General features: G+C 39.4%; 2 protein-coding genes and 1 long non-coding RNA gene across 4 annotated transcripts in view; 2 read left to right on the forward strand and 1 right to left on the reverse strand.

Annotated features, from left to right (window-relative positions):
- Positions 1-7,298, forward strand: part of LOC133663469 (uncharacterized) — a 120,269-nt gene extending 112,971 nt beyond the window's left edge. Inside the window, exon 3 of the long non-coding RNA XR_009828356.1 lies at positions 7,073-7,298. This is a non-coding gene — a long non-coding RNA (uncharacterized LOC133663469). The remainder of the gene's footprint in view (positions 1-7,072) is intronic.
- acsl3a (acyl-CoA synthetase long chain family member 3a) overlaps positions 1-9,849 on the reverse strand; it is a 114,274-nt gene extending 104,425 nt beyond the window's left edge. Inside the window, exon 1 of the mRNA XM_062067947.1 lies at positions 9,694-9,849. The gene's annotated coding sequence lies outside the window, so the exon portion shown is untranslated. The remainder of the gene's footprint in view (positions 1-9,693) is intronic.
- A 745-nt stretch (positions 9,850-10,594) lies between these two features.
- The window catches only part of farsb (phenylalanyl-tRNA synthetase subunit beta), a 48,393-nt gene continuing 45,956 nt past the window's right edge, over positions 10,595-13,031 (forward strand). For both annotated transcript variants that reach the window (XM_062067950.1, XM_062067951.1), the window contains exon 1: positions 10,595-10,724. In XM_062067950.1, the coding sequence (XP_061923934.1) occupies positions 10,667-10,724 (58 nt within the window). In that variant the 5' untranslated portion in view covers positions 10,595-10,666. The remainder of the gene's footprint in view (positions 10,725-13,031) is intronic.

The following is a 13,031-nucleotide window of genomic DNA, read 5'->3' on the forward strand; positions in this document are numbered from 1 at the left end:
TGTGAAAATGAAAACAGAGAAACCTGAGAACTGTTTTCTGCAGGTTTAATGCCAGGAAGTTACGGCTGTGCTAGGATGAGCGCGGCTGAGGTAGTGTGGTATTACCCGTCTTGGTGGGGATGAGCGCCTAGCATACAGTAACTTAGTGACCACATTAGTCTGACTACGGTCCGTTTAAAAAAAAAAAATTCTCTCTGCGGCACTCATTTTTAGTTTCTCTTCTCATTCCGTGCAAAAAATCAACAGGATGGCGCAACCAAAAAGATAGTTACCTGATTGGCTGTTAGTGTGTCACTCCTACTGCAGTGATCACTCCCTGCGTTGCTCGGTCACCAGAGAGTAAGTGCTTTTGTTCATGCAACCAACCTTGCTTCGCAACTTCTGGTTTCTTCCGATGAAGACAGAAAAAAAACCCAAACGTTTTGTCCAACGCATTTTTTATTGATATCGATATCGTGTCCATCGTGATATATATTGACATTGTTCTATCTCCCAGCCTAACTTAAGATACTAACAAATTAAGTTTATTTGCCATAATGAAGGTCGTTATTATTAGTTTAGAGGAGCGGCGCCACACTTTGTACGGAGACACATAATTAGCAGTTCAGCCTGAGAGGATTGGCATTAAAAATGCTGATCGCATACTCTTCACAGAAATCATCGGTCAATCAATCAGCACCTCCCTAATAATAACACAATTACAAATGGGATTTTAGGCACAAAAACAAAAAAAAGAATGTTTAATTGTTGGGTTGCAACCAACACCCTGAGACACTTCCGGTTTTCGCTTCAGGGGCAAACATTCAATAGCTGAGCAGATGTCAGAGTATATTTTAAAGGTTTAGAGACTAATACACAAGCCAGATATAATCAAAAATAGCTGAATATGATAATATTAAACAACTATATGTTTAAACTGATGTTGTTGTTGTTTTTCTGGGACTCTTCACCCGTGAGCGTACTCCGGTTAGGGAATAAGGACACCGTTTTACTTTTTAACTTCTTCTTTATATATTGCTTTGTAGCAGCAGCAGCTAAGCACACTCTCACATACACACACTGTTCAACACATTGCCCGAAGGACCCCGGAAAGTAAACATAGCTGCCCGGTAAACTGCCTGACTCAAAACAGACGTAACTTAAAAGTGCATGACTACAATAATAGCTTGTTTACGTCAACAATAATATAGTCAATTATATTCAACAATTATCATATTAGATAGGGAACTTTCTCTTAATCTTCTGACAAAGGGAATTTATAACAGATAGAGTGGATCCATGCGCTCTGAAGAAGACCAGATTTAACAGATTTTTCCAACTACTGTATTTTTCGGACTATAAGTCGCAGTTTTTTTCATAGTTTGGCCGGGGTTGCGACTTATACTAAGGAGCGACTTATGTGTGAAATTATTAACACATTACCGTAAAATATCAAATAATATTACTTAGCTCATTCACGTAAGAGACTAGACGTATAAGATTTAATCGGATTTAGCGATTAGGAGTGACAGATTGTTTGGTAAACGTATAGCATGTTCTATATGTTATAGTTATTTGAATGACTCTTACCATAATATGTTACGTTAACATACCAGGCACGTTCTCAGTTGGTTATTTATGCGTCATATAACGTACACTTATTCAGCCTGTTGTTCACTATTCTTTATTTATTTTAAATTGCCTTTCAAATGTCTATTCTTGGTGTTCGGTTTTATCAAATAAATTTCCCAAATAAATGCGGCTTATACTTCAGTGCGACTTATACATGTTTTTTTCCTTCTTTATTATGCATTTTCGGCCGGTGCGACTTATACTCCGAAAAATACGGTACCTGGTCACCTACACTTAATTCTACACTCGCAAGGAGTAAGTAAGTATGAATACATCTGGTTCGCTCCGCACATTAAGCATCAAACCATGAAAGACAAAGTTGTACTCATGCATGCAGGGGTAAGTATGTGTTTGATTGACTTTCATGATTAATGGTGTGTGATATTTGTTTATCGTGTCGATAGGATGAGTTTCTATCTAACTATAATATCTACTAAGGACAGTGCAATTATCAAAGCTACATATGGAAAACACATGTTACAGAGTAAGAATAAACCTTTCTAAGTCCCTCCCTTCTTCGCAAGCAGGCGTCCTTTATTATTGTTTTGCCTTCTAAAACAACAGAATGTTCAGACACTTTGGTCTCAGGCGCCACAAACATTCAGATCAAAGACGTGTCGTCTATCTACTAAGGGTGTAACGGTACGTGTATTTGTATTGAACCATTTCGGTACGGGGGGTTCGGTTCGGTTCGGAGGTGTACCGAACGAGTTTCCACACGGACATATTAAGTTGCGCACTGCACGTTATGTAAACAATGCACACCGAGGCACAACACACGGCATGCTAGCAACGACCGGGCTACTACAGCATGCAAAAGCCAGAGCTGGAAGACCCTCCTGCCTCGTTAAGATCTCCCGTTTGGGAACATTTCGGCTTTGTGGTGCGATACAACAATGGATAACATCGCTTCAACAAAGAGAAAGACGAGCGTCGTGCAAACACCGCATTCAAGCAGCCTCTCCTCGTCGAGTCAGGCAGGGCTAAAGCAATAACAAATGCCGTTGGTGTTTTTATAGCAGCAGATTTAAGACCATATTGCATTAAAAACTAGATTTTGACCCACTTCTATGGTGGAAGAACAATGTGCCCATATATCCTCTTACTGCCAAGTTAGCCAGGCACTACCTCGCCATACCTGCTAGCTCCGTGCCCAGTGAAAGGGTAATTTCCACAGCTGGAAACATTTTAACTGCAAGCGGGTCTGCTCTTTCTGCAGAAAATGTGGATAAACTTATTTTTCTGGCAAAAAACATGAAGATTGAGTGAAAGTCACCAGGGTTAAAGGTTGGGGGGGGGAAAGAAAAGTTAATCTGAGGCTGAGTTGACTTGAAACTGTTTAATGTTGCACTTTTTATATGTAGAAGAAAAGTTTTGTCATTTTATTTAATCTGAGCAACAACTTGAAGCAGTTTAATGTTGCACTTTATATGTGGAAATGTTGCACTTTATATGTAGAAAGGTTTTGTGAAGAAACCAATTCTGAGCCTTATTTTATTTAATTTTTATTTTATATATGTTGACCACATTAATCCTGGCAATCGACCCTGTGTGTATATGTATGTTATTGTTATCCTTATCATGACTGCCTGCTGTTGCACTGATCAGCCTAGTGGTGGCACACGGAGCTATTTTAAAGCAATGTTAAAAGGATAAAGCCATTGTTTACACATTTTGGTAAATAAATAACCAGAAAATTTATATTTTGTTGTTTTCTTACTGTACCGAAAATGAACCAAACCGTGACCTCTAAACCGAGGTACGTACCGAACCGAAATTTTTGTGTACCGTTACACCCTTACTATCTACAGATTCATATTTATGGCTAAAAGTGTTGCCGGCCCGCAGCCGAACTGTATTGATATTATTGTTTTTGATTGATTGAGAAGTTTTTTGACATCTTAAAGAATTGAATCCATGTAATGCTTTAAAAAGGCAAATGGATGGCACAAAAAGCCAAAAGGCTTGTTTCCATTGTGGTCCATTAAATATGCATCACATGTAATACATTCAATAATAAAATAAATATAACCTGTAAGATATATATAAAAAATGACGTTAAAAAAATGGATAAACTATGTACATATACACAGTATACATGTCAGGTGATTTGAAAACAATATATACAATCGGTCCGCGCATGTGCGAACCTAACGTGACTTCTGTCAACTTGTTTTACGGTAGTTATGTTCATGCATGCCGTCACAGTTACCATGGTTTTCGTTTTTTTTCTTGATCTTTATTTCAATAACTATGTCATATAATGTCAAAGATCACATACAAAACTAATGCTATTTAAAAGTACAGTACCTATTTGATTCTTTTGAAACCGTACAGATTCTTACAGAAACCTCAACAATTTATTCATCAGCCCTAATTGTAGCCTGTGAGAGATTTATTAATCTAATTAATTAACACTCGACATGATGCGAAACACTGCACCATACGGGCTAAACAACAACCACACAAATCAATTCCATGTGGAAGTTTCCTAAAGAAAACTGCTCATATGTAACTATGAAGTAAGAAAACTACTTTTTTTTTTTTTTTTTAGCATTTTCACTCACTTGACTTCCTTCTACAAGTAAACTTGTTTGCCCACCGAGTGTCTAAAGTGACAGCTACCCAGAAATAAAGAAAATGCAACTTTTTTTTTATATATGACCACACTGGTCTGTCTTCCATAACAGTAACACAATTGTCCAAATATATGACAGTCTTCTTATTGATAATGTATTTGAGTGAGGACAGATCTCTTTAAAAGGCATTACCTCTGGCAGAAATGGCTGAATTCAAACAAACAAGCTAATTGATAAAAGGTCAGCACATAAAATTGCACCACAGTAACACACATTTTTGACCCTAATCGCTTGCCTTTAGTGAAAAATCCTCAGTTTGCAGGATGTGGCTGTTCAATGGGCAGCTTTATGCACCGTCTTAATGGATTAATGAGCAGTAGTCTCAGTATAGGCGGGAGTGAGCAAGTATGTGTATGTTAGTGAGGGGATACCGCTTCCTATTGTGTCAATGAGATGTTTTGTGCACCGGACCATTTTTATCCACGCAGCAAAAACATGTCAAAATGGTGGCCATAGTGGCAAAATAACAGAAGGATGCAGCAGTGTTCTGTGTATGCATTTTAAGTCTCTCATTAAACTGACTTAAAGGGGTTGTAATAAGATGTAGTTCCCTTTAAAACACTTTCTTGCAGTAACATGTAATGGTTGTGATCTTTAGTGAAAAGTTTTGCATGGATTATTAAGATTAAAGATTAAAGTACCAATGATTGTCACACACACACTAGATGTGGTGAAATGTGTCCTCTGCATTTGACCCATCCCCTTGGGGAGCAGTGGGCAGCAGCGGCGCCGCGCCCGGGAATCATTTTGGTGATTTAACCCCCAACTCCAACCCTTTGTTGCTGAGTGCCAAGCAGGGAGGTTATGGGTCCCATTTTTATAGTCTTTGGTATGACTCGGCTGGGATTTTTACAGACTAGCTTCAAACCGCTTTCTGACCTTCTCTTCAGGATGCGCTGTTTTGCGGGCTGTCTTATTTACGTGCCTCCACTTTGACTGTGTCTTCTACTCGTCAGTCATGCCATAGTTTTCTATAGGGAGTCTACTGACAGATGTAAGTGAGAACTATGTATTGGAAATGGTTATAGTGGAAGATGCATGTGCATGTATGAGCCAATCTGCCCCAAGACAAGAGGACAGAGAAAAAATAGGAATTTGTCAACTGCAATGGCAAACTTGTGGGAAGCGCTTCAGGTAAATTTCTACCGTACATGGAGATATCCGCTGACGTCACATGTTGGAAAAACGTCAAGTATGGAAGATTGTTTTATTACAATTTCCACCAGGTATGTATAACGAGTACCAGTATTTTTTTGGTACTGGTTCCTAATTGGGTCGGTCCAGGAAGACTGTTAAGATTCTGTAAAAAATTATACGGCTATCTGTATTTTTTTTTTTATCGATCTCACCGTCGATTATGAAACACGCGAGCTATCACATCCACTTCAGGTGCCGCTGCAAGGCATAAAAGAAGACCTGATAATCAGCTTGGAATAATCACAAATAAGGAAGCAACACCACACAAAAGTTTGTAGCACAACAATATTACCTCAAAGTCACGCACGCTAATAAGAGTTAGTGTCAGTTTGAAGTAAACACGCTTTACTCACGATCGCCGCTCACTGTAATTTTAGCAATCCAGTAATCCAAAGGCCAATATTATTCCACCCAAAAAAAAAATTGCTTGAAGCAAGATAAAAAGGATCAATTACCAGTATTTACAATCACATTTTTCATTTACGCTCTGAGTCTCTACATTTATTTAAGTCACTTTGAGTGGGCAATTTAGGAGCGACCCTATCTGAGGAGCACTAGACAGAGTTTTTAAGTCAAGTTCATAAGTTTTCTATTCGTGCTAGACTTATTATACCAAGGTCTGACTGGCTAAGAGGTATGACGAAAGATCGGTATACAGTCTCCAGCTAACTTAACATATGTTTTGGATCTGCCCATCCCTGTGCCGTTATTGGACTGACATTTTTAATTCTTAATCCTTGGTCTCTGGCGAAAAGATTGAAACAAATCCTCTAAGTGGACTATTTGGGGTATAGCCCCTCATCTTCTCTCCACAAATCTGAAAAGAATCTTGTAGCATTTACTACTTTATTGGCTGGAAGACTCATTGTGCTAAATTGGAAGGCTGCAGCGCCTCCCTGCTACATCCTCTTGATTAGAGATTTTTTGTATTTATTTTATTTTACATTGGAGATAAATAGGCTGACATTGAATGGTTTTTCTGTAAAGTGTATTGAAGTACTGGGTGCCTTCTTAAAATATGTAAAAGAGACTGATCTCCAATTTAACCCCGATTGCAGCACGGTGGGACAGGGGTTACTGCATGTGCCTCACAATACGAAGATCCTGGGTTTCAGGATCTTTCTGTGTGGGGTTTGCATGTTCTCCCCGTGACTGTGTGGGTTCCCTCCGGGTAATGCGGCTTCCTCCCACCTCCAAAGACATGCACCTGGGGATAGGTTGATTGGCAACACTAAATTGGCCCTAGTGTGTGAATGTGAGTGTGAATGTTGTTTGTCTATCTGTGTTGGCCCTGTGATAAGATGGTGACTTGGATAGGCTCCAGCACCCCCCGCGACCCCAAAAGGGACAAGCAGTACAAAATAATTGAAAGTAATTGAAATGTAGATCATTAATGAGCCTTTTGTTTGCTTTTGTGTTTGCACCGTCCTGGGGCCATTCAGGAAGGAAGTTGTCTTTGGATTCATGTCAATATTCGCCTTTACTTATTTTATTTTTTTAATGGGGCGTGAGGAAGGACATTTAAAATGTATTGGATTGGATTTCTGGCAAATGTATATGTCAAAAATTTAATAAACAAAACGAAGTTGAAGCAAGATAAAAACTATTCTCCCCTCTCCCCTCAGGCAGGAGACTACGGTCCATCCAGACCCACACCTCCCACCACCTGAACAGTTTTTTCCCCTCGGCCATCAGGCACATGAACAATAACAAGATCTGATGGCTCAGGCACAGCTCATTTTATTACCTATTCTGTGTTATGTGTTTTATGTTGCACGATTGCACCAAGAAAAATTCCTAGTTTGTGAACCCGTTGTCAAACAATGGCAATAAAAACTATTCTGATTCTGATTTGCTGACAATTCTCTAGTCCCCGTCTGACGTCACTCCATCGTGCGGCATTTGCGTGGCATCAAAACACACCTTGCTTAAATGCACACCCACCTAACATGCTTTGTATTATATATTTTATATGATATATTTTGTAAAAGGTATGTGCTTTGCACATGAATGCCATACATACATTTTCTTTTCAGCTGAGTGTATTAATAGAAACACAGTGATGGATCTGTGTGTTTTGTACAAGATGATGACAGAACAACTGCATTACACATTGAACTGCAAACATAGTTGACTTGTTTAAGACTTAAAAACAGGTGTTGATAAAAGACTTCCCAGCTGTGAGATGTTGCATTATGTTGGTGGTGTGAAGTGAAGTGAATTATATTTATATAGCGCTTTTCTCTAGTGACTCAAAGCGCTTTACATAGTGAAACCCAATATCTAAGTTACATTTAAACCAGTGTGGGTGGCACTGGGAGCAGGTGGGTAAAGTGTCTTGCCCAAGGACACAACGGCAGTGACTCGGATGGCAGACGCTGCTGGGATTGAACCTGGAACCCTCAAGTTGCTGGCACGGCCACTCTACCAACCGAGCTATACCACCCCTCTTGTGCAAATAACAAATAGTAATAAAAAATTAATTTTTTCCACATGTTTATTTACACTAATGGTACAGATAAAAGCTCTTATAAATACCAGTAATGATAAAGAATATTGATCTTAGTATCGGTATTGATAAAACGATATACATCCCTAATCTCTGCAATGCCTCCATGGTTTGACTTCAAATTATCAGGACTTTTGCAGACTTTGGGACTATCCCAGCAAGCACAAGACAATGAGACGATGTCGAGAACTTGTTGAATTACGTCCTGACGTTGAGTGACTAACAACATAATGTTGAAAAAACATACTTTTTAAAACGTGTATTCAATGTCAGGTTCTGAAAATTGTGTGACCATTGAATTTGTCATTTCCAATAATGTGAACCCAATGTTAGACATCAAAATGTATTCAATTTACAAATGCAACTCTTTTGCAACCTTGTTTTGATGTTAGTGTTAAAGGACTCGGACATTTACATACTGTATAAGCAATGTTGTATCAATGTTATATCAATGTTGTGTGCCTGCTGGGATGGGACTAAACACTGACTTAATCTATGACCATGATTTTTTTATATATTTAATTCATAAATAGATAAATATGTAAATACATCTATTTTGTCCTGCTATTCTCCTTTGGGGCAGCACGGTGGCACAGGGGTTAGTGCATGTGCCTCACAATACGAAGGTCCTGAGTAGTCCTGAGTTCTTTGTGGAGTTTGCATGTTCTCCCCGTGACTGCATGGGTTCCCTCCGGGTACTCCGGCTTCCTCCCACCGCTAAAAACATGCACCTGGGGATACGTTGATTGGCAACACAAAATTGGCCCTAGTGTGTGAATGTGAGGGTGAATGTTGTCTGTCTATCTGTGTTGGCCCTGTGATGAGGTGGCTACTTGTCCAGGGTGTACCCCGCCTTCCGCCCGAATGCAGCTGAGATAGGCTCCAGCACCCCCGCTACCCCAAAAGGGACAAGCGGTAGAAAATGGATGGATATTCTCCTTTAAATGATGCATATTCCTATTAATCTTATTTAATTGTTGTTTAATTGGTATCCCTATTGCAACATCTCCACCCCTTCGTTTTTCTTTAAAATTGCTTAAGCTTTTTCAATGAGATGCAGATGGAAATCAGCCTTTTGCTACAACCTGTCACATTTATATTGTATATGTTCATTGATGTACATTGTATCATGTCACAAAGTTTTACAAAATATAACAAATGGCAACTCCCTGTCAGGAGTTTTATTGTACATCTACAGTATAAATAAGCTTATTGGTGTGTCTAGTGGGACAGGCGAAAGTTAAGTCGGAGAAAATGCAGTTATTTATAAATTATTTAATGTTTTTTAATTTAACGGTAGCAAATGCGCCACAGACCGGTACCGGTGGTTGGGGACCACTGCTTGACGTAACTTATAAAGCACATATGAAAGAAATACACAATACTGTACATATGCAGGACTGTGCAAAGTAATAATTAAAAGGGGTGAACTGAAGTCTGACCAAAATAAAGCCCGCCGGCATCCGTCAAACCTAATTTCCGGTTTGGATTTTCAAAGTAGAACACCTAATTTAAAGCAATTCTGGTTGTATTCGAAAATAAATGCTTTTTGGATCTTATTTCTAATATCTATAATGTAAAAATCACAGGATCAGGTAAAAATCTGTTTGTTTGGTGGTAAGTCCGAGTCCATAGCATGAAATAGAGCGAAAGAAACATGTTTTCTAGGCAACTTGACGGTAAATTGACACACCTGCCAATATCGAAACAATGCAGGCAAACAGCCCCAAAACTCACCTTTGACTGTGTCAGGTGACGGAGTCTTTCTTTCTGTCCCCGGCCGTCAGCAGCGAGACGGGCGAAGTAGTTTAACACGCTTTGTCTGGTCGAATAGGTTGTAATGATGGGGAGAGAGAGCGCCTTTTAGTCGTGCGATGATTGGACTTGTTGGAGTGGCGCGTGCCGGGCGAGGGCTGGCCTGGATGGAAGGAAGGAGGGCTGGGAAATGCAAAGGTTACTTGAGGTCACCAGGTTCTTTCAAAAAGTCAAATATGAACCGTCTATATAAATTAATTCATGTTTCAAATACCGACCCGGTTTTTAATTAAGTCATAAGTCAGTACAAAATAGTCCACCTATTTCTCAATACACATGAAAATAAGCTGCTTGACTGAGATCATAATTTAATGTGACTTTTGGATATGGATCTACCCAAATATCAATAGTGTGATTAAAGGATTGTATCAGTATTGGATCCATATTAGCATAATAAAATCGATTTTTTTTTTCACAATATCTGCATTTCTCACACCAGAGAATAAGTCGATCCTCAATTTTCCTGTCTTCCAAAAAAAAAATAAAAAAATAAAAGAATATTCGGATTAGAGTATGTATTTCATTTTCCTTAAACACTTGTGTATAATTAAATGTAATATTTAGATCATTTTGTTCATCTCTGTTGTGTCAATCATTAAAGGCGTTGTTTTTTAAAGTTTATACTTGGGTATATTTCTCAATTATTTGTTGTAACATTCCTGTGAATTTGTTCATATCACCACGGACACGTATATTTTGTTGCAATGTATATATGTTACGCAGTCCTAAACCACAAACTGAATTGTATAATTTTCTTTTCAAACTAGACTTGTCGGGCAGGAAATACTTGAACAGCGATTGTTTTTCTTTCTAGTCAGGCACATTTACCGACAGCTAAAGTCTTCTGGAAGGGGTCCTTTTCCACGAGACTGAAGACGCTTAATAGCAAACAAACATGCCGACAGTCGGAGTTAAAAAGGATCTTCTCTTCAAAGCGTTGGGTAGAACTTACAGTAAGTAAGGTTTTTATTTTTGAGTAATACAAAGGACACCAGTGTGTCGTATCACACGTTTTCAAAGTCTTCAAAGCATGGCACGGAAAATTAATAAACTCCGCCGGTAGCAGCAGATGCAACATTTGCTAGCTAGCTTCATAAATTTATATTTAGTTTACTTCAATTTGTCTTTAATCCACCATTGGACGTTCCAGTGTTATTTTGTAGTTATTAAATAACCACCAACGTTGACGCTTTTCAGGCAGAAACAAACTTATTTTAAGTAGTTTGTGACACGTTACACTGGACGTCAACGTGATTGCGTCATCTTCGTTGTCATACAAAGTGTGCAGAATTGATTGATTGATTGACATTTTTATTAGTAGATTGTACAGTACAGTACATATTCCGTACAATTGACCACTAAATGGTAACACCCGAATAAGTTTTTCAACTTGTTTAAGTCGGGGTCCACGTAAATCAATTCATGGTACAAATATATACTATCAGCATAATACAGTAATCACACAAGTTATTCATCAGAGTATATAAATTGAATTATTTACAATCCGGGGGGTGGCATGTTTGGTTGATATCAGCACTTCAGTCATCAACAATTGCATCATCTGAGAAATGGACATTGAAACAGTGTAGGTCTGACTTGGTAGGATATGTACAGCGAGCAGTGAACATAGTGACTTCAGAAAGCATAAGAACTAGTATATACATTTGATTATTTACATTTGATTATTTACAATCCGGGGAGGTGGGATGTGGAAGGGGGAGGGTGTTAGTCTAGGGCAGCGGTTCTTAACCTTGTTGGAGGTACCGAACCCCACCAGTTTCATATGCGCATTCACCAAACCCTTCTATAGTGAAAAATAAACTGATTGTTTTTTTTTCAAATTCAAGAAAAAGTAATATGTTTTTTTAATGGTGCACAAAATGAACCGTGCATGAACATCACCTTGTTCGAAGAACAAAACCAACACAGTGCATGAACTCACAACAAATTACACACCTTACACACTTTACCATGAATTGATTAACGTGGACCCCGACTTTAAACAAGTAGAAAAACTTATTCAGGTGTTGCCATTTAGTGGTCAATTGTACGGAATATGTACTGTACTGTGTAAACCAGACCTGGGCATTCTGCGGCCCGCGGGCCGCATCCGGCCCTTTGTACGTCCCTGTCCGGCCCGCGTGAGGCCAATCATAAATTACAAAATACATTTAAAAAAGTATCTATCTCGAGTGTGCAATACAACGGTGCTGCTTTTGTTTTGAAAAGCGTTATTTGTATGACTTCCGTGTGGACGTATGCTTGTGCGCGCAGCGGCAATCACAAGTTACAAAATACATTTAAAAAAACATCTATGTCGTGCGTGCAATACAACTGTGCTGCTTTTATTTTGAAAAGTGTTAATTATGGGCGGTCCGCCCGGTTATCCCCGAGACGCTAAAAAAAGAAAAGGTGATGACGAATGGCGTGTTTTCATCAAGACATGGACTGCCAAGTAAAGGTAAAGCCGTGTGGATGGATGGATGTTGCTGTGTTTAAAGAATATAGTGTAACGACCTGCTGAAGTTGTTGTCTTCTTGAGTTGCGTAAATGAGGAGTGAGGATATGTGCGTGTGGAAGGAACGAGATAAGTTGAGCTGTGTTACTATAGGTTGCTCAATAAAAGTTTAAAAAGAGCGTCAGACTTGTTGTGCACTTCTTCTGGATGCTACAATTGGTGGCATAAGTAAAACTTTGCGCATACTGCACTGCTTAATTGTGTGCGCAGCCTGCTACGTCATCGAGAGGTACGTGCCACGTGAGGAGCTCGCCGCAGAGAGAGAGAGAGAGAGAGAGAGAGAGAGAGAAATGAAGGAGAGAGGCATTGTCTACAGAGAGAGAGAGAGAGAGAGAGAGAGAGAGAGAGAGAGAGAGAAGGAAGGAGAGAGGCAGTGTCTACAGGTGCAGCGCACGCTGCTCGGCATGGGGGAATTCCGCCCTCAATGAAGACTCCCAGGTTTGATGGCAAGGCGAACTGGGAGGCATTTCATCCCACTTCTGACATCAATTGTAGAGTCCAGAAGAAGTGCACACCAAGTCTGACGCTCTTTTTAAACTTTTATTGAGCAAGCTATACTAACACAGCTCAACTTATCTCGTTCTTTCCACACGCACAGCTATCCTCACTCCTCATTTCCGCAACAGCAACGCTTCCTCCTTCTTCGCCAATCACCTTACAGGCGTGCTATGTTCACAACAAAGAGGATGCAGGATAAAGTGACAGAAATTGAATTTTTGCATGGTATTATACATCAGGAAGT

The sequence above is a fragment of the Entelurus aequoreus genome, linkage group LG13, assembly GCF_033978785.1.
Source record: "Entelurus aequoreus isolate RoL-2023_Sb linkage group LG13, RoL_Eaeq_v1.1, whole genome shotgun sequence".
Classification (NCBI taxonomy): Eukaryota; Metazoa; Chordata; class Actinopteri; order Syngnathiformes; family Syngnathidae; genus Entelurus; species Entelurus aequoreus.